Source organism: Pipistrellus hanaki (assembly GCF_964339955.1).
Source record: "Pipistrellus hanaki genome assembly, chromosome: 2".
Lineage (NCBI taxonomy): Eukaryota > Metazoa > Chordata > Mammalia > Chiroptera > Vespertilionidae > Pipistrellus > Pipistrellus hanaki.
This window is the reverse complement of record NC_140504.1, coordinates 53,281,437-53,302,727: the sequence shown is the minus strand read 5'-3', so window position 1 is coordinate 53,302,727 and position 21,291 is coordinate 53,281,437. Positions and strand designations below refer to the sequence as shown.

Genomic DNA, 21,291 nt, shown 5'->3' with positions numbered 1-21,291 from the left:
AGAAAAATAAGTTCCTTATTCAATGTTTTTTGCATGTACCCCTCTCCATATATCCAGTACCTTCAACATAACAAGGGCTCCAAATGAATAGTTGAGCAGGGAATATCTAAAGATCCTATTATACCCATCATGCTTCACTGCAATGGATGAAGCATAGAGTGAGACTGACTTTATGTATATGTATAACTCACTTATGGTCAACAATGGGAGGAACAAGCTGGCTGCAGTGATTGCTACTCACTGAGTTTGATGTACACATGTAGCCCTATAAGCCATTTTAATTTCTCTTTGTATCTCCTAGTCATTTAGTGCAAGCATCTTTTTTCTCTTCAGTGATGGGAAGTACTGCTTTTCAGAGCATAAAGTGTTAGATTGTGCTCATGTTCGGCATCATCAGGTATTCTTGCTTTCCTCCAGTGGTCCAAGCACTAAATCTCCAATTCAACAAACACTCATTGAGCCTCAAGTATATACCACATTCTAGCAATACCAAGATGCATAAATGTGTTCCTTGCCTTTGAGAGACTGAGTTCAATAATTATACTACGGTGCTGTGATAGAAGCATATGTCAGCAGAAAAAGGTGTAATAAAATTGAACATCATCAAAATAATTCATTTAACCTAAAACCTTTTAAGATCTGTTTTTATTTGAGTTAACTAAAAGGTTGGGAAGGAAAGAAGACAGTGTCTTATGATAATTTATTTTGTTAAAATCACGGTAGAGAACTATAACACCTTGACCTCTTTTTTATCCCTAAAATCAGATGCATCAGAAGATACACAAATGTCTATCAAGAGAAGATCAGAAAAAAAGGAAGATATCCCAAAGCAATGTGAAAATATTCCCTCTTTGGTTGCATTTGAAAATCTCAAAGCAAATGTGAATGACATTACGCTAACCTTGTTGGTGCAGAACATAAGTGGCCTGTCCAGTGATGATTTTCAAGTGGAAGTAATACAAGATTTTGATGTTGGAGTAGTTACCTTTCGAAAATACATAGGTAAGATGAAGTGACCCTTCTTTTTGGTCTTCTTTGCAAAGCACTTTGGGATTTGGGACACCCAGCTAATGGAATGTCTCTGAAAGTTTGACTCTTCTTAAAAGTTGGTAAGAGAGGAATCTAAGTTAATATCGGTCCTTTTATTTGAAACAATTTTATTGTGAATCCAAATTATGGCATGCTTAAGAAATTAAACTTATTGTATGAGTTGTGTGTGTGTGTGTGTGTGTGTGTGTGTGTGTGTGTGTGTGTGTGAGAGAGAGAGAGAGAGAGAGAGAGAGAGAGAGAGAGAGAGAGAGAGAGAGAGGATACACCCAAATGAAAATCTAAGTGAAGTCCAAGGATCTTAAAGTGAGTGTTTTCACATGTTACCTCCTTGAGGGAAATAAATATTGATCTGTGTTACCAAACTGGACTTGAAGTAATAATTATAATACTAGCAAATACTCAAATGTGTTACTCTAAGTCAGGGACTATGCTAAACTGTTTACATGTATTAATTGATTTGTTCCTTTCAACAATCTTTTGAGATGACCATTATTATTTCTTATTTTATACCTGAGGAGATAGAGGTGCAAAGATGCTAATAAATGAAGACCTGGATACATCTACCTAGCCTGTACTGTATCCCTATTACTATATATCTTCTCAGTGTTTTCATGGTCATCCACATAAGCAGAGAGAGTAAGTCCATGTGATTCAGAAAATGAGTGCTCTTTGAGGTCTGTGGGAGGAGGCTATGAGTTGGAAGAGCCATCTCCAGGAAAATGAGAAAATTTTCCAATTTCAAGCCCTCACTACTCCATAGCTATGACAGTGGAATGGTTCATTAAGAGCATGGGTTATGCTCTGGCCAGGTGGCTCACTTGGTTGTAATGTTATCCCATGCATCAAAAGGTGGGTTTAATGTTGCTTTTTTTCCTCTCACATCGATGTTTCTCTCATCTTTCCCTTACTTTCTCTCTCAAGGCAACAAAAATATATCCTGGGTGAGGATAAGAGAGAAAGAGCAAGGCCATGAAGTAAAAATTCTAGCTTCAACATTTAAGTAATTACTGAGGTTGGCCAAGTTACAGTCAACTGTGTGCTTTGCTTTCTTCACCTATAAAATGGGGATGATAATACCTGCCTTGTTCAGTTTCTGTGAGAATTAAAGAAATAATGTTTGAGAAGCTCTTAACATAGTTCCTGTTAAGGACATGGTAAGGACTCAATAAGGGGGCTATTCTGAATCCAACTGTATGATTGTTTCTCATACAGGTAGAACTAGATGGACTTGCTTTTGCTTTTTTTGTTTTTTTGAGCAAAAAATATTGAATGAGTACTATGTGCACATGTCTAGGTGTTGTAGTAGTAATATGAGGTTTGGATATTGCTGAGATGAATAATTATTGGTCCCTGATTCAGAGGAACTCCTATGGGGCAGGGTGGAATCCAATACATAAATGAACAGTGAAGATCAAGAGGAGAAGCTGCCACCCTTGGCTGTGAACAGCAGGCTGTGGGGAATGGGAGGAAAGGGGACCCAAACAGGGCAGCGTGGCTTTGCCCTGCCTACATCCTTCCAGGAAGCTTAGACTCCAACAGTACCAGGCTGTCAGGTCCCAAATATACTATGTTCCATGCCACTGCTCTTCCCTCTGCCAGAAATTCTTCCTCCCTTATCTATCTGGTAAACTCTTCTTTATCCTTCAAAACTCAGATTGGTGACTACTTACTCCGGATTCCTTGTCTGATATTCCTTGTCCAATATTAGTCTTCTGGCCTCATGTGATTCCACAATAGACTACTTGCTTGCTTTCAAGACTTCCTACCTCCTGGAAGGTGAATGTTTATGAACATGTTATATTCCTCACTCTCTCTCCCCAACTCCTAGCACAGTGCCTGACATAATGTGGGCCCAGCATCGATATTTATTTATTTGAAAGAGATTATTGGGTTGAGTCCTGAAAGAGAAATAGAACCACGATAAAAAATTGGAAGAGAGCTTTTCAAGCACAGGAAACTACATAAACAAAGGCAAAGGAGAATGAGTTTTCACAATAATGACTAGTTTCTGTGGCAGTATGAAAATAAAATAAATGGCATCAAATAACCAGAGGTGATATTTAGAAGTTAGTTAGAAGTCAAATAGCAAAGGACACATTTCACCAGCTTAGGAATGTGAACTCATGCCTGCAGGTAATTGGGGAGCCATTGAAAGACTTGAGAAAATGGTGAAGTGAGTTATTTGAATAGTAGAGAGTACTCAGCTGGTTATATCAAGGGAGTTGGAGGGGCTTTGAGTGGAGGTAAGGACACAACTCTGTGGTAAGACATGCATAGATGCATCATTGTTCAGAAACTTGGAATTCTAGGCAAGTAAATTCGCTTTTAGGAATTAAAATCTTGCACCAAAAAAATTGAATGCTTAGCTTCCCTTTTTATCTCTATTAATTCAGGTAGTGTTTTTTGTATAATATCTTATATAATAAGAGATAATATGCAAATTGACCGTCACGCCAACACACAAAGATGGCTGCCCCAATGTGGTCAAAGATTGGTGCCACAAGATGGCCAGTAGGGGAGGGCAGTTGTGGGTGATCAGGCCTGCAGGGGAGGGCAGTTAGGGGTGACCAGGCCAACAGAAGAGGGTAGTTGGGATGTACAAAACCTGCAGGGGAGGGCAGTTGTAGGCAGGTGAGGGCAGTTAGTGGTGACTGGGTCAATAGGAAAGGGCAGTTAGAGGCAACCAGGCCTGTAGGGGAGGGCAGTAGGGAAAAACAAGGCCTGCAGTGGAGGGTATTTAAGGGCGACCAGGCTGGCAAGGGAGGGAAGTTAGGTCTGACCAGGCCAGCAGGGTAGGACAGTTGGGGGCAACCAAACCTGCAGGGGAGGGCAGTTGAGGGACACTAGTCCTGCAGGGATTGACAGTTGGTGGCAACCAAGCTGGCAGGTGAGGGCAGTTAGAAGTGACCAGGTTGGTAAGGGAGGGCAGTTAGGGGCAATCAGGCCAGTAGGGGAAGTTAGGGGCGTCCAGTCTGGCAAGGGAGGGAAGTTAGGGAAAACCTGGTCTGCAGGAGAGGGCAGTTAAGAGTAACCAGGTTGGCAAGGGAGGGCAGCTTGGGGTGACTGGACCAGCAGGGGAGGACAGTTGGAACTGACCAGGATTGCAGGGCAGTTAGGGGTGACCAGACTCCTAGGGGAGGGCAATTAGGAGCAATTGGGCTGGCAGGGGAGCAGTTAGGTGTCCATCAGGCTGATAGACAGAAGTGGTTAGTGGCAATCAGGAAGGCAGGCAAGTGAGCAGTGGGGAGCCAGCAGTCCTGGATTCTGAGAGGGCAGTCGGATATCTTTGAAGGGGTTCCAGATTCCACAGCGTGCAGGCTGGGCTAAAGTACAAGCTCCCACACCCCCATGCATGAATTTCATGCACCAAGCTTCTAGTAAAGATATAATCATAATTTTCTGACTGATTAATTTTGGTTTGCAGATGTCATGAAATTTGTTGAAGATTGTGCCATTCACCACTCAGTGATACAACTTCAGCTCTCTCCAAGACTTCTGGAAATCACAAAAACAATCAGAGTTGAAAACCTGCCATCTGGTATTGACTCCTATAATTTGAAGTGTTTATTTGAGAATCCTCAAAATGGAGGGGGAAGAGTTGTCAGTATTGAACATTTTCCTGAAGAGAGTGCAGCTCTGATAGAATTTTTTGACAGAAAAGGTAATGTCTATTAGCCTGATTTTGTACACCTTACCTGGCATAATTTAAATATGTTAGAAGATATTATTATTATTATAATTATCAGTTAAATTCTGATGTATTTTATTTTTATTCATATATTTCCTTGGTAATCCAATTAGTCATCTTGTTCATTTGGGATATTTTACTTAAGGTGTCCAGTGATTCAAACATTAAAAAAGTAATGCCACATTTTTGAAAGATATAAAGTTTCTTTCATAAGTCTCTAATTGTGACAACTGAAAAATACATAATTCTTAGAATCCTGGGAATACTGTGCTAAAAAAGAGATGATCTATGTTTTTTAGTTGTACACTTGGCAAAAATTCTCAAGTTAATTTCAACAAGTTTAGGTAAAGAAATATTCAGAAGCACATAAGCTCCTAGAAAGTTTCAGTACTTCCCCTTCCCCCTGTCAGGGCCATCATTCAGAAGTTAATCAGAGCGATTTCACATGATTGGTGGGTGCAGGAACCCTGTGAAAACCATGTCCCCCTGAACCTCGGGGAAGCACTGCTGCGGGATTGGTAGACATAAATTGCCAGTTCTCTGAGTCACATGCAAAGTCAGCTTGGAGATTCCATTCATGTTGAGCGATCAAGGCAGAGTAATCAGGGAACCTGACTTCTTAGGGAAAGAAGAAACCTGTTTGGGATTAAATGGGAGAGCATGAGATAGGATCATGTGATATGCCATCCACTTAAGATAAATTGCTTCATGGGGTGCTTGGAAGAACCTTCCTCAGCTTTTATAAGTTGGAGAAAATGGGGTGAAGGTATGGGTTAGCTTAAAATAGAATGAAAGACCTAGTGTTCTTTGGGCAAAGGTAGAGAGCTACATAAAGTTGTCTACCCTAGAACTTAGCTACCCTAGAACTTTGGGGCTTTTGAACGTCTTGAGGGCATGGGGTAGTTGGGTGTATCCTCACAATGCCTAGTTACCTGGGAACCACTAACAATAGATAGGAAGTATTTAATTGAGGCTTATTTAAAAAAAAAAAAAAAATATATATATATATATATATATATATATTTGATTTTTTTATATACAGAGGAAGGGAGAGAGAGAAAAAACATCAATGAAAGAGAAACATCGATCAGCTGCCTCCTGCACACCTCCCACTGTGGATGTTCCCACAACCAAGGTACATGCCCTGCACAGGAATTGAACCTAGAACCTTTCAGTCCTCAGGCCGACGCTCTATCCACTGAGCCAAACTGGTTAGGGCAAGGCTTATTTTATACCCAAGCTACATCTGTGAACAGTAGAATCCTCTTAAAGGTTCCATTTCATTTGACATCTTTGTAGGAACTGATTATATTGGTCATGCCTCCTCCCCAATCTTGCTAATTCCCTGTTTTCCAAGGTCTGAGATACACTGACTTTCTCTTTCTCACTCTGGACATTTGCAGAGCTCTCAGAGTGTTACAAAGTGGCTTTATAGACATTGCTTTACAGGCATGGCTATTGTTGTAATCCTTATTTTACAAATGAAGAAACTGAGAAACAGAAAGATCAAATCACATGACCAAGGTTACACACCTAGTAAGTGGCAGAGGCAGGATTTGAACATTGGCAGTCTGGGCCCATAATCAATGCTTTTAAGTTCTCTACTTTCCCCCAGTTTCCTGTTCTCCTATAACATAAATTTTTCTTGTGGGATATTTCACTACTTACGGTGGGTATTCAATAATGAGGCAAACTGTAGATAAAGATGGGTTAAGAACAGAATTTATTTAGAAGCATTGTTTTATATGTAGATTATTTGAAATTATTTGGTTCAATTTTCCCAAATCTGATTCACAAAATCTTAAAGAAGGGGACCTTTATTAAACACCAATTGCATGTGAGATTTTTTGCTGTTTTCTGCCATAGTATCTCACTGAATCCCCATAATAACCTGCATGTTTAGGTATAGTTACTCTTTTTTTACAGAAGAAGAAATGGGATGGAAAATTAAGATCTTTTTGTTGGTTCTTGGATGAGATAGATCCAAGTTCAGATCTGTCTTTGGTGCTTACTAGCTTTGTGATCTTGGACAAGTAACTTAACCCACCAAATCCTCTATTTTCTCATGTGTAAAACAGAGTTCCTGTTATTACTTACCTCTAAGGAACATTATGAGAATGATATAAAATTATATCTGCAAAGTGCTTGGCACATGGTGGGTGTTCAGTCAGTGTTTGTGGTCACTGGTACTGCCCAGGCTTGTTGTAGCGTGTATGGGGCCACCTGGGGAAGTTGAGGCTGTGTGTTTGGATCTCTGAAGGTCATGTTCTTTTTATTATGTTTGGCTCAAGGCCTAGGATCCAGTCATCACAAGTGAAGTTATTTTTAACATCTTTCCACAAGGATGCTATTTTAATCCAAAGTGTTACTGGAATTCATCCTAATTCCTTTTCTTCTTAGACTCCTTGTACCTGTCTAATAACTACCACAAAATGAGTTTTGGGGAGATGAGTATCCTCCCACCCACAAACAGACATACCCAGTAAAAGTGGCAAGAGACTGATTAGAGCAGGGATGGGGAAGGTGCAGGACTTGATGAATCAGTCTCTGGGCTGGGATCAGATGATTTTGAGGATGACCTTGGTTTGGAACCTCTGGTAGAAGGGCAAGAAAGTGGGCTTTGGGGTCAAACAGATACTGATTGGAATCTTAGCTCAGATATTTACAGTCTACAGCACCCTATTTGATTTATCTAATTTTTACTAGCCTGAGTTTTATCATTTGTAAATAGTGATGATGCTGATGATAATAGTGTCTTAAAAGGTATCTTAAAAGGTTTTCATGAGGAATAAATTAATTAAATATAGGTAAAGCACTTAGAATAGTGTCTGACACTTAGTAAGCTATGATAATTATTATGTTCCTACCCTTAGAAGTAACAATGGAATATATCATAAGTCATCTATGAAGCCTAAAATTGTGAGAGGCACAAGAAACAGCACATAGCATGATTCTTAGACAAGGTTGGCTTTATGCACCAAAATGTTCTTTACACTGGCGCAAACAGTATCCCCATGCTGGTGACCAAAGTCATATCTATTTCTTAGCCTGGTGGTGATATATCAGTGATATCAGAAAAACAGAAAATAGAATTTACATAACAGAGTTTCACCATACAGTGATCTTGGCCAGAAAGTAATTACTCCATTACACAAGGGATACCTGTGCAGCATTAATACATATGAATTTATATTTGAGCACTTTGAGAGTAAAGCTGCCCTTTTAATACCACGTTGTATCAGCAAAGTTCTACAGATACTACGATCCCCACCACCACCACACACAGAATAATTTTGTTTGTTTGTTTTCATTTGAAACATATTACCCTGGGATTACATTATTTTATTTCCTTCCTTTTAAGTGTTAGACACCATCATGACCAAGAAGCTTGACCTCAATGATATGCCACTCTCCGTGTTTCCATACTATACCTCTTTGGGCACAGCTTTGTATGGAAAGGAGAAACCTCTGATCAAGCTTCCAGCACCAATTAAAGAATCTTTGGATCTTTCCTTATGGAAGTTCTTACACAAAAGGAATCATCTGATTGAGGAGATAAATGAAGAAGTGAGACGTTCTCACTGTGACCTATCATGGTCCCCACTCAATGGTGAAGTTACCATCAGACCTGCAGCCACCTTAGTCAATCAAGGAAGAAAAAGAATCAAGAACTGGAAGAAAGATGCTTCCACAGCCTTCTTCAGCATCAGATCTAGATTTAAAGTTGCCCCATTTAAAGTGGATCCAGTAGTGTGGGACATCATGAAAAATGACTTAGAAGATGAAAGACTTTTGATTGAGTTTGATACAGATATGGGGATTCTAACCTTAGTGGGGAAATCAGAGGATGTAGAAAACATTGAGCCACAAATCAAGGAATTAACAGAAAAGGCCACTGAAAAAATTAAAAGAGAAGAGCAAAGTCTGAAGGAGAAAGTGGCCATTTCTCCAAGAAAGTATTCTCTTTTGTGCCACAGTGGTGTACAGGATCGTCTCCACCAGGAGTGCCCAGAGATGGAGATTTTTTATGACAAAGCCACCCAACACATGTGCTTTAAAGGACTTGGTGTAGATGTCTATAAAGCAAAGTGTGAAGTCCAGGGAAAGGTGTTCACCATGGATCAGAAAAGCATTCAGCTTCCCCCTGAGGTTTTCCAGTTTTTGCAACAGGTTGACTGTTCAGAATTCTCCAAGTCTCTTTTGATAGCACAGAAAATTCTTGCAGTTTATGAGCTAGAGGGCACAACTGTTTTCTTAACCGGCTATTCTTCTGAAGTCCTATTAGAAGCTGAGAAGCAAATGCTCAGTGCCTTAAGTTTTAAGCGCATAGACATTGAGGACAGAGAAGTTCTGAACAGCAAGAAATGGAAAGCCATCACTAACAATTTGCTTAAGAAACATAACTCCTCCTCAAAGACTGTAATTATCAATGAATTAATTTCAGGAACCACAGCTGAGGTCATTGTTGCAGGCTGTGTGAGAGAAGTAAATGAAATCTACAACTTTCTTTCGGACTTTGTGGAAAAAAACATGAAAATAGAGAGATTCCTTGAAGTAAAGCCTCCCTTAGTTATTGATTATTTAAAGGCAGAGAAGAAGCTATTCTTGCAAAAGATAAAGATGAACAAGCTAAATGTTCAGGTAGAGTTCAATCCTAGGAACAAACCAAAAGGCATTTTACTAACTGGCTCAAAGGCTGAAGTCCTAGAGGGAATGTACCTCCTAATGCAAACCAGGGATTCAGTTTATGTTAAAAGCATCAATATTGATAAGCCAGGAGTCAGCCAGTTGTTCTGGGATAGACCATGGTATTTTAAACATGAGGTATGGTTATTTGGTTGTTTTGTGGAACTACTGCAGAATAAAGAACAGGAGGAGGGAGGTGGCAGTGATGGGCAGAAGTGCTCCTGTCGGACAGAATTGGCCCCCGGAGTCTCACTGATTGTACAGCAAGGCGACTTGACACGGTTTCCTGTGGAAGTGGTGGTGAATGCCGCCAATGAGGACATCCATCTCAGTGAGGGCCTGGCTGCTGCTCTTTCAAAGGCAGCTGGCCCTGAGCTCCAAGCAGACTGTGACCGGATAGTGAAGGAAAAGGGTAAGATCCCAGCTGGCCATGCCACCATCTCGAAACCAGGGAAGCTCCCATACCACCAGGTCATCCACGCAGTAGGACCCAAGTGGGACAGCAATGATGTTGCGGGATGTGTGTTACAGTTAAAGAATGCTGTGAAAAGAAGTCTGAATTTGGCTGATAATTCCCAGTACCAATCCATAGCCATCCCTGCCATTAGTTCTGGAGACGGTGGCTTTCCCTTAGCCCAGTGTGTGGAGGCCATTGTTTTGGCCATCAAAGAAATCTTCCAGTACAACTCGGCTGGAAGCACCTTGAAAGAGGTTTACCTTGTGGATTTAGCTGGGAAGACTGTTGAGGCCTTTGCTGAAACTGTGAAAACTGTATTTAAAAACAACAAGCCTGGTACTGCTTCCCTGCCCAGTGTACCAGCAGGAGTCCAGCCGGGCCCGAGAAATGACGATGGAAACAGACAAGTGCTGCTGTGCCCAGGTGGTCTGAGGATCCAGTTGGTGAGAGGAGATGTGCAGAATGCTATGGTGAGTGTCCCTTTTTACAGAGCACCCACTAGGTGCTGCAGCTCCAGGGAGTCTGTTGCCAAAGGAAGATTAGGATGAAGGGAGAATTAGGGAGAGAACCCCATGCTCTCCATGCTAACCTGGAACAAATTTCCTTAGAAAATTGGGCTGCTTCACTAGTGATAGAGAGTGATCTGTTATGTGTGGGACCTGGAAGTATGTTCACATCACCATGTTCCCAGTAAATATGAAAATCCACAGTAATAGCTGACAATTACAAGGCTCTCTGTATTTATTCAGGGCCTTTGTTGCTGTCATATTTTGGCAAATCTGAGGTGAATTTCCTATCATATTTACTGATAGCAGATATAGAAAATTGGAATGTAGAGCGGGGACAGAAGACAGGAATCTTGTCAATGGAGCTGAACCAGGTTGAGCCTGGAGGCCTGAGTCTGAGGGCCAATCAGCACCCAGCACCAGTAAGAAACTGTGGGAAGGAAAGTCCAAACTGCACCTGGAAGTGGTGTGAGTATTATGTGGGGACAGTTGTTGTAGGTCTGCCAGGGGGTGATGTGTTTTTTAAAAATGTTTTAGCAACCTTTTTATCACAGGCTCTAAGTAATGGGAATAGCCCTGGAAGCCCCTGCTGTGCCTGATGTTCCTTCCTTACTTTAAGGATTGTGGTCTGGCCTTGGAGAGATTCCTAGGGAAGGCCATTTGCCTATCTTTTTCGGAGAAATATATACTGACATCCTTTCTCCTCTTTTAAATATCTTTTTTTTTTTTCAGACAGGAGGGTAGAGGGAGAGAGAGAGATAGAAACATCAATGATGAGAGAGAATACTTGATCACTGCCTTCTGCATTCCCTCTGGTGGAGATGGAGCCTGCAACCTGGGCATGTGCCCTTGACTAGACTCGAACCTGGACCCTTTAATCCACAAGCTGACACTCTGTCCACTGAGCCAAACCAGCTATGGCAATTGGGTTCTCTTTTTATTACTGAATTATATGAGTTCTTTTTTTAAATTTTATTTATTTATTTTAAATAAATCTTTATTGTTCAGATTATTACAAATGTGATTCTCTTCCCCCCCTCAATTGCTCCCCTCCACCAAGTTCCCACCCCACCCTCTGTCCTTTCCCCATCCCCCATTGTCCTCATCCATAGGTGCACATTTTTGTTCAGTCTCTTCCCGCACCCCCACTCCCCTTTTTCCGAGAATCGTCAGTCCACTCCCCTTCCATACCTCTGATTCTATTATAGTCACCAGTTAATATTGTTCATCAGATTTTTTAATTCCCTTGGTTTTTAGATTCACTTGTTGATAGTTACATATTTGTTGATCATAATTTTTATCTTTATCTTCTTCCTCTTCCTAAATAACCCCCTTCAGCAATTCGTATAATTCTGGTTTGGCGGTGAAGAACTCTTTTAGCTTTTTTTTATTTGTGAAGCTCTTTATCTGTCCTTTTATTCTGAGTGATAGCTTTGCTGGGTAGATTATTTTTGGCCGTAGGTTCTTGCTATTCATCACCTTGAATATTTCTTGCCATTCCCGTCTGGCCTGCATGGTTTCTGTTGAGAAATCAGCTGACAATTGTATGGGTGCTCCTTTATAGGTAACTTCCTGCTTTTCTCTTGCTGCTTTTAATATTCTCTCTTTGTCTTTTGCTCTTGGAATTTTAATTATGATGTGTCTTGGTGTTATCCTCCTTGGATTCCTTTTGTTTGGGGTTCTGTGGGCTTCCTGGACTTATAAATCTATTTCTTTCCCCAGGTGGGGGAAGTTTTCTGTCACTATTTCTTTCAGTATTCTTTCTGTATCTTGCTCTCTCTCTTCTTCTGGAATCCCCATAATTCTGATGTTGTTTCGCTTGAAATTGTCCCAGAGGTTTCTTACACTATCTTCAACTTTCTGGATTCTCTTATCTTCTCCCTTCTGCAGAGGAATGTCCTCTGGCTCTTTGTGTTCTAAATCTTTTCTTGATTCTTACAATCTTCCAGTGTGTTTTTAGGACTTTGTATAATATTTTTTATTTAAGACAATGTTTTCTTCATTTCTAGTTGATCCCTTATTATTTCTAGTTGCTCCCTTTTCATATCCTCATAGGTCTCATTTAATTTATCGGCCTTTTTTAGGATATTGTTGAATAACCTTATAACTGTAGTTTTGAACTCAATGTCCAATCTTTTCTTTTCCTCCATCTCCTTCCTTTGTGTCCTTCCTCTTGTCTGCATTTTAGTTGTTTCCCTGATTTGATGGAATAGCTTTATGTGCTAGGTGTTCTGGTAGAGCCCAGTAGCACAGCCTTCCCAGTTACCTGCGGTGGACAGTCTTGGTATAGCCCTTTGTGGGATGTGTGTGCAGTCTTGTTGTTAAGCTTTGCTTATTGTTGGTATCACTGGGAAGTGTTATCTCCAAGCCAATTGGCTGTGTGGATCAGCAGTGTCTCAGCTAGGAGGGCTTCTGTACTCTGCTTGGATAGGGCGGGGTCTCGGGGTGGCGCAGACAATCTTTGGTTCCCTGTCAGTCTCGCCTTAGGAAAATCCTGTTCATAGTTTCGGAAGATTGGTTGCAGGCGCATGCATCTTTTTGGTAAAGGCGCAGACAAGCTTTGGATTCCAGCCAGTCCCTCCTTAGAGAAAGCCAGCCTCTGGGAGAGCTTCTGTGCTCAGCCACAGATGGGGCGGAGTCTCGGGTTGGTGCAGACAAGCTTTATTTTCCCTTAGGCTCCTCCCCAAGTGGCTCCTCCCCAAGTCCCGCAGTAATGGCCTCTAGCTTCACACACCTCTGAGAGATCTCTGCCCACTGCCTGACAGTCTGGCCTCTCCCTGTCTGGGGCCATCTATCAGAGCAATAGACTGATTCTATTTTCCTCTCGAACAAGAAAGCCAGCCACACGTTAGCTGTCCACCCTCTCTACACGCCGGGAGTAAGCCAGCAGCAATCTTGGTCCTGCCCTTCCTCTCCACGTGCCAGGAGTAAGCCAGCGCCTTTTCGCGCACACAATTCTCCGTACCTTCACAGTTCCTGAGGTTCATCGTGCCTTCTCTCTTCTTCCAAGATGGCAGAGCCTCCTCTCAGCTAGCCGTCCAGCGCTTCAGGCCAATGCCTCCCCTGTTTTCCAGTTCTAAATTCAAATTTGTTGTGGTAGGCTGCATTCGGGTATCTACCCTATGCCGCCATCTTGGTTTCTCCCCGAATTTTAAGAGTTCTTTATGTATTTTGGATACAGGTCCCTTACCAGATTATGATTTGCAAATATTTTTTCCCATTCTGTGGGTCATCTTCCTTAAATAATAAGTTTAAATGATAATTACAAGAATAATTGCTAACAATACTGACTTAGAATGTGCTAGGCACTATGCTAAGTGCTTGGCTTGCATTTTCTCATTCAATGCTATGCGGTAGATTCCAGGATTATTCTTCTTCTCAAAGAGATGAAGGAATGAGACTTAGAGGGGCTAAGTAATTTGCCCAATTCCCACAGCTAACAAATGGTAAAGGCATGATTGGAATTTGTTTAGGCACTATTTTAAAAATATTATAAAGTGATCTTATTTCCCATTAAAAAAAATACATACACAAGAAACTCTTTGACCATGAGTTAGTAATGGGATGAGTTCTATTCCTTTTCCATCTTGAATCCTAAATAATATGATACTCCTACCATTCCTTTTTTTTTTTTTTTTTCCTCGTAAAGGTTTGGCTTCCAATGCCAAAGTTCATGCCATTTGTTTCTTGTCCGTGACCCATGCAGGAAAGCTTTGAAAATGACTTAGTCACATGCCTTCTCCTCTCTTCTCTTGGTGTGTTACTCTAGCTGATTAATCTGCTCACATGTCCTGATGGAAACACTTCCACAGCTTCTCACTGTCTGCTGGGAAGTCCAGGTGGCCTGGCACTTGAGGTCCTCTGCAGTCTACCCCCACGGTAACATTGCCAGCCTGGCTTGCACCATTTTGCTGTACAAGCTGTCTATCAGCTCAACAGCTCACACCCACCATGCATGTGTTCCCCCTTCTGAATGATTTCCCCATCTCTCCCTGCCTGCTTCAACTACTCCCAAAGGGCCCCCATCACACAGGGGGTCCTCACTGGCCACCGATGACACTTACTCTGGCTCCTTCAGTGATCCCACTTTTTGACAGCTCTCTTTTGTCCTGAAGTGTAACTTAAATAAGTTTATAATAACACATTGTCTTGGGTAGTATTGTCTCTGAAAACAGTCATCTTTAGTTGTCCCCATTGTGCCAAGTCCAATGGCTCAACTACAGTAATCCTTGATGAATGCTTTTTGATAGAATTTGAAACAAATTGTTGGTTTTGTCTTTAGGCTGAAGTTCTTGTCAACTCCATTCCTTGGGATCTCAACCTTAATAGTGAGCCCCTTTCTCGGGCCCTCTTGGCAAAAGCTGGGCCAAATCTCCAGAAGGAATTATACGAAGCTGCACAAGGAATAGTTGTTGATGTGGGCACGATTCTTCAAACCACTGGTCAGAATGTGTCCAACCAAGTGCTTCACGTGGTGGTTCCGAACTGGAAAGATGGCAATACATCTTCATACAAGGTAAGGCCTGGTTTTAAATTCTCCTGGAAATTGGGTACTTTTTTGTTCTCCTTTCAATGATATGTAAATTGCACCCTGTCTATTTCTCTTCTGCACTAACTTCACATTCTTGGCAGGTTCCATCAGTATGGCCCTTTCTTTTAGTGTAGCTGACTGTTCCTGAAGACCAGTCATTGAAGATAGAGAAGAGTTATTGAAGATAGCACATCTTTTTTTTAAAAAAAATTGATTTTAGAGAGGAAGGGAGAGGGAGAGGAGATAGAAACATCAATAATGAGAATCATTGATAGGCTGCCTTCTGCATGACCTCTTACTGGGGATTGAACCTGCAACCCAGGCATGTGCCTTGACCAGGAATTGAACCATGACCTCCTGGTTCATAGGTCGATGTTCAACCACTGAGCAATACTGACCAGCCGAAGATAGCAAGCCTATCTTTAGTGAGCAAGGCAAGGTGAGGGCATGAAGAATGGAAGAGTTGCCTTGCTTCTTTCCTTCATTGCAGAGTGCATGTGAATCTTTTTGAAGGGTTTCTTAAATTCTCTTTTTGTTTTCCTGTGTTTTTCTTTCCCCTTCTGACTACCCGTAGCCTGCCTTTTGTTGAAAGCAAAAAGGAGTAGAAAGAGATCACAGTCAAAGTTACTAAATTCTCTTTTTTTGGTCCTAACTCCCATATCTAGGCAAAAAAAAAAAAAAAAAAAAAAAAAAAAAAAAAAAAAAAAAAACACAAAACAAAACAAACAAACAAACAAAAAGTATAATGATGTGCTTTGTATTTTTCAGATCATGGGAGACATAATCAGAAAATGTTTGGAAATCACTGAGAACATGCACTTAAGCTCAATTGCATTTCTAGCCATAGGAACAGGCAATTTGGGGTTTCCTAAGACTGTTATTGCTGAATTGATCATTTCTGAAGTGTTCAAATATAGTAGCAACAATCAACCAACAGTTTTACAAGATGTTTTCTTTCTGCTACACCCGAGTGATCACGGGAATATTCAGGTACAGCTTCACTCTTCTCTGGTTATTTTGTCAACTGAGCCTTAATGATATCCAATGTCTTCTTGGTTTAACAGGTTGTTTCTTTCATGTATTTCCCATGCAGGAAAGTAAAAGGGCACTGTAGACTAGTTGTAGCTTGGTAATTTTCAAGCAAAGTTATGGATATAGAAAAAAATTTTAGCTTCTTATTTACGAAAATTTCAAACATGTACAAACATAAACAAAGTAGTGTAATAAACTCCCTTATAGTCATCATTCATCTTCACAATTATTGACCTATGGCTAATATGTCTTATCTCTATCTCCATTTATTGCCCTTCTTCCCATATTATTTTTAAAATTATTTATTTATTTTTAATCGTCGAGAGATAGAGAGAGATCAATGTGAGAGAGAAACATCATACACCCACACCTACTAGGAATTGAACCTGAAACCTAAATATGTACCCAACCCCACAACCTTCTGATGTATGGATGACAATCCAACCAAGCCACTCTTGAATGACACACACTGACCACCAGGGGGCAGACCTCCACGCAGAAGTTGCGCCCTGGTGGCTAGTGTGTTTCCACAGGGGGAGCTCTGCTCAGGCAGAAGCCAGGCTCAAGACTGGTGAGAACAGCAATGTTGGTGGGAGCCTCTCCCGCCTCTGCAGGAGAGCTAAGGATTTCCAACTGCAGACTTAGGGAGTGGGCCTAAGCTGTCAGACAGACATCCGCCTTTGGCTTCAGGACTGAGAGGGCACAGGACGGGCTGAAGGACCCCCTGAGTGCATGAATTTCATGCACCAGGCATCTGGTTTCGCATAACACTCCAGATATCCACTGTGACATTCTGACACATTGGATATGGATTTTTGTCTGAACAGTTTGCTGTGCCTGAATGGCAGATGCTGTATAGTTCTCCAGATTCATATCACTTCACCTTTGCACTTATAACTTACCTGCCTGGGCCCTAGAGGTCTGTGAGTCTGACAACCTCAGTCTCTAGTCCATTCCAGTCCTTATCCTTTCATTGTATCAGCCTTTCAGCCAAGATGTTACTTGGTACTTTTTGTTTTTTACCAACAAAATTTTCTGTTGCTTGTTTACACAAATGTGATAATTTTGGGGTGCCTCTACCAGGCAAAGAGATGGAATTCACAGGTTCACTAAGACTAAATGATAGTCTCTTGCTCCAAAATACACTACTCCTCTAGTCATTCCTCTTCTGGTACAATTAAGAAGTTAAAAACTGAAGTATCTGGGTTCTTGTGATTGACTTTCTCTTAACACTGTATTTTTAACAACTGGCAACTTATTTGTTCTTACCTAATAGAAAGAAATACATATTCATTATAGAAACTTTGAACAGTGCAAAATGCATAAATTATCTTAGTTATATTTTGTTCTAGTCTTCTATACATATGTACTTTGCAAAGTGGTGTCAATAATATAATTAAAGTTCATCTTCTTTTACTTAATAATGTAAAATGAGTACTTCCTATTCCAGTAACTACTCTTTGAAAATGTAATTCCTACTGGCTGCTAAATATTTTAACATGGGGATATACTAAAGTATACTTAACTATTTCTGTACTGGTTTTAAACTGTTATATTTTCTTCTAGGTTTTAATAAATAGCACTGTAATGAATATTTTTGTATTTATATCTTTGTTCCCATCTTTGGTAATTTTCATGGTATCCATTTGTAGACATAATGTATGTATTTTCATAACTTTAAAAATATGTAATGATAATAACAGTACTTTGAGAATTGTTCTCTCATCAATATTTATGCATGACCAAAAGCTGTGCTGAATCAAATTGTTCATCTACAAAGGATTGTAGTAATCAAAACTGTCTTTGTGTTTTCAGGCATTTTCAGATGAATTTCAGAAAAGAGCTAATGGAAATTTTATCAGTGACAGAATTCCCAAGGCTCAAAATACACAAGGTTCAGTAAAAATATCTTTTCGTTTTTTCTATATTTATTTTATTCTTTTTTTGTTGTTCTTTTTTGGGGTTCAGAAAAAAATATTAAATTTAGAAATTATTTCTAGTTGTTAAATGACTATTTAACAATAAGTGAAATGTGGCAGTGATGATTTTTATGAAAAAAATCTATTTGTGAGAAAGGAGATATTAAATCATATTCCATATACCTGAGCATGCAAGACATTGGCCATGATTAATAATCTTAAGCAGAAGAGTAAGCAATCCAAGTTAGATGATCTGTACAGAGGGCTTTAAGTAGTGATGAGGCACTATTTTCTAAGGATGGTGACTTGTGTTTTTGGAAATAGACACATTTAACGAGACAATACCAACCAAATGCTTCTTCTCTGTCAAATTTGCTGTTACATGATTGACTTTATCCTATTGGAGTTTTCTGAGGCTTCTTGAATCTCAATATGCATGTCTTCTGTCAAATTTGGGAATTTTTCAGTCATTTATTCAAATAGTTTATCTGCCTTTGTCTCTCTCTTGTGGGGCTTCAATAACATGAATGTTAAACCTTTTGATACTGTCCTGCCAGCCCTTGAAGATCTGTTCTTTTTTTCCTTTTAATCTTTTTTTCTCTGTTCTTCCAACTGGATAATTTTTATTGATCTACCTCCAAGTTCGCAGACTCATTTGTCTCTTTACTGTTGAGTCTATCCCATGAATCTTTGAAATTTCAGATATTTCATTTTTAAGTGCTAAAATGTCCATTTAATCCTTAACTTATAATTTATATTTCTCTGCAGAGATTCCTATTTTTCCACCCACTCAAAATCATTTCCATTGTTTCAAATATATTTACTTTGACCTCAGGAAGCATACTTATAGTAGATTCTTTGACGTCTTTGATAAATCCAACATCTGGATCATCTTGACATAAGCATCCATACCCTTGAGAACTGATCACATTTTCCTGGTTCTTTGTATGACAAGCAGTTTTGGAGGCTAGGCTGATTATTTTTATTTTTATGTTGTGACACTTGGGTCTTGTTAAAAAGCTCCTGGAAAGTGGTAATTGATTTAGCAGGCAGTCAGGCAGTTAAGTTCATCCTAACAGTTCTGTCTCACCTTCTATGGGCAGCGTTCCCATGTCACTTCAGTTCTCAGGGCCTTTGCTGTGCTGCTGGGGACGGCTCCCCCATGTGCAGCTCTGGGGTGGGCTTAGGATTTATTCCCATTTGTCACAGGACAGGGGTCACCTTCTCCAGCCATCCCCTCAGCAGAACTCTCCTCACTCTCTCGGCTCGCAGGGGCCCATTTTCTAGGCCTCTCCCCCGAGACACAGTGTTCTCTTGGCATTTAAGTTGCCTCATCTGTTGCCACATAACTTTGTGTGATGAGGGTTGTCCTAGGGCAAAGTTCTGGACAGAAATACAGAACGTCTCTAAGAGCTTTAACTCCCAGTGGTGCCACTATGGAGTTCTGCAACTAAGGTCACCTTGTGGGTAGGGCTGGATTTAAAGAAATAAATATGGAAAATAAGGAAGATCCCTGCCATACACATCAGCTCACAGGTCCCCCTTTTCTCAATCCTCAGGCCCCACACAGGCATCCTCTCAGAGTTTTGCTACCTCTGCTCCTTGTATTCAGTCTGGGTTTTCCCTTTTTATTCCTGGTCCCTGATCCATTGTCAATATATCCTTGTTGTTGTTGTTAGAAAAATACATGGAAATAGAGTTTGATCTTTGCCTATAAATTGTCATTTCCTAGGATTATTTTTCATTACCCACTATCATTTTCCTAGACTTTTCAGTGAACCAAAAATCATTGTTAGGGTACTGTTGTTTTATTTGTGGTTGAGAGATAAGAATTTTAATTGCATGTGCTATTATAAGAATAACACTTTTAGAATAAGTAAAAAACAAATAAACATATGAAATGTTTAAGATTAAAATGTTTACAATTGCATTTTAACAATTTGTGTATCAATCAATATATGTTTGGGGGAAAACCCCACTATTTTTTTTTAAGTTTATTTTTTCTACAATGAACTGAACACATAAGAAATCCTAAGAGAGAGTACTGTTTTAAATGCCCTGTCAATGAAAAGTTATATATTCTTTCATAACAAACTAATATATATTCTGTAGTGATTTTAAATATGATGAAATTTAGCCCCAATTACAGACATTTGACAAAATTAAGATTAATGCTCACTTCAATTTTTATTATCCCCACTCTGCCTTGGACTTTTCAAAATGCCAAGAAAGAAGCAGGAAAAAAAAACAAAAACCCTATTCAAATAATTTCAGTTAGTCAAATCAATTCTATAAAACCAATGAACATTATACCATATTTATAAGTCAATATAAATAGAATAAAACAGAATGAAGTGATCCTTTCAATGGATTAGTAATTTTAATTTTAACATCTTCCAATCAGAGTTCATAACCTGGGCACCACAAAACATTTGTGAAGAGGACTCTAAAGGAATAGGAACCTGACTTTCATTCTGTTTGGGGTGTAATTTCTTCTTTCTTTCTTTCTTTCTTTCTTTCTTTCTTTCTTTCTTTATTAAATTATTATTTGTGTACATATTTTAACTCCCCCCCCCCCATACATACCCTCCCTCCCCAGAGTTTTGTGTCCATTGGTTGTACTTATATGCATGTATACAAGTCCTTCGGTTGATCTCTTATCTCCCCCAGATCTCCCTACTGTCCCTGCTGTAATTTTACAGTCTGCTTGTTGCTTTACTGTCTTTATACCTGACTTTTGGTTTGTCAATTTATAATGTTCTTTAATACCCATAAATGAGTGAGGCCATGTGGTATTTCTCTTTCATTGACTGGCTTATTTCACTCAGCATGATGTTCTCTAGTTCTATCCAGGTTGCTGCAAATGATGAGAATTCCTTCCTTTTTATGGCAGCATAGTATTCCATTGTGTAGATGTACCATGTTTTTTGATCCAATCATCTGCTGACGGGCACCTGGGTTGTTTCCAGATTCTAGCTATTGTAGATTGTGCTGCTATGAACATAGGGGTGCATATATCCTTTTTGATTGGTGTTTTTAGCTTCTTGGGATATATTCCTAGGAGTGGGATTGCTGGGTCAAATGGGAGTTTCATTTTCAGTTTTTTGAGGAAACTCCACACTGTTCTCTCCAGTGGTTGCACCAGTCTGCATTCCCACCAGCAGTGAAAGAGGGTTCCTTTTTCTCCACAACCTCGCCAACACTTGTCGTTTGTTGATTTGTTGATGTTGGCCATTCTGACAGGTGTGAGATGGTACCGCATTGTTGTTTTGATTTGCATCTCTCAGATAATTAGTGACTTTGAGCATGTTTTCATGTGCCTTTTGGCCTTCCTTCTGTCTTCTATTGAAAATATTCTATTTAGATCCATTGCCCATTTTTTAATTGGGTCATTTATCTTCCTTTTATTAAGTTGTGTAAGC

General features: G+C 40.0%; 1 protein-coding gene and 1 long non-coding RNA gene across 2 annotated transcripts in view; one reads left to right on the top strand and one right to left on the bottom strand.

Moving 5' to 3' along the window:
* Positions 1-21,291, bottom strand: part of LOC311616425 — a 104,479-nt gene that overhangs the window by 39,706 nt on the left and 43,482 nt on the right. The gene's annotated exons all lie outside the window — the stretch shown is intronic.
* LOC311616307 (protein mono-ADP-ribosyltransferase PARP14-like) overlaps positions 1-21,291 on the top strand; it is an 85,542-nt gene that overhangs the window by 24,316 nt on the left and 39,935 nt on the right. Inside the window, exons 4-9 of the mRNA XM_084871498.1 lie at positions 766-1,002; positions 4,475-4,711; positions 8,100-10,351; positions 14,670-14,903; positions 15,687-15,908; positions 17,766-17,844. Of these exons, the coding sequence (XP_084727624.1) occupies positions 766-1,002; positions 4,475-4,711; positions 8,100-10,351; positions 14,670-14,903; positions 15,687-15,908; positions 17,766-17,844 (3,261 nt within the window). The remainder of the gene's footprint in view (positions 1-765; positions 1,003-4,474; positions 4,712-8,099; positions 10,352-14,669; positions 14,904-15,686; positions 15,909-17,765; positions 17,845-21,291) is intronic.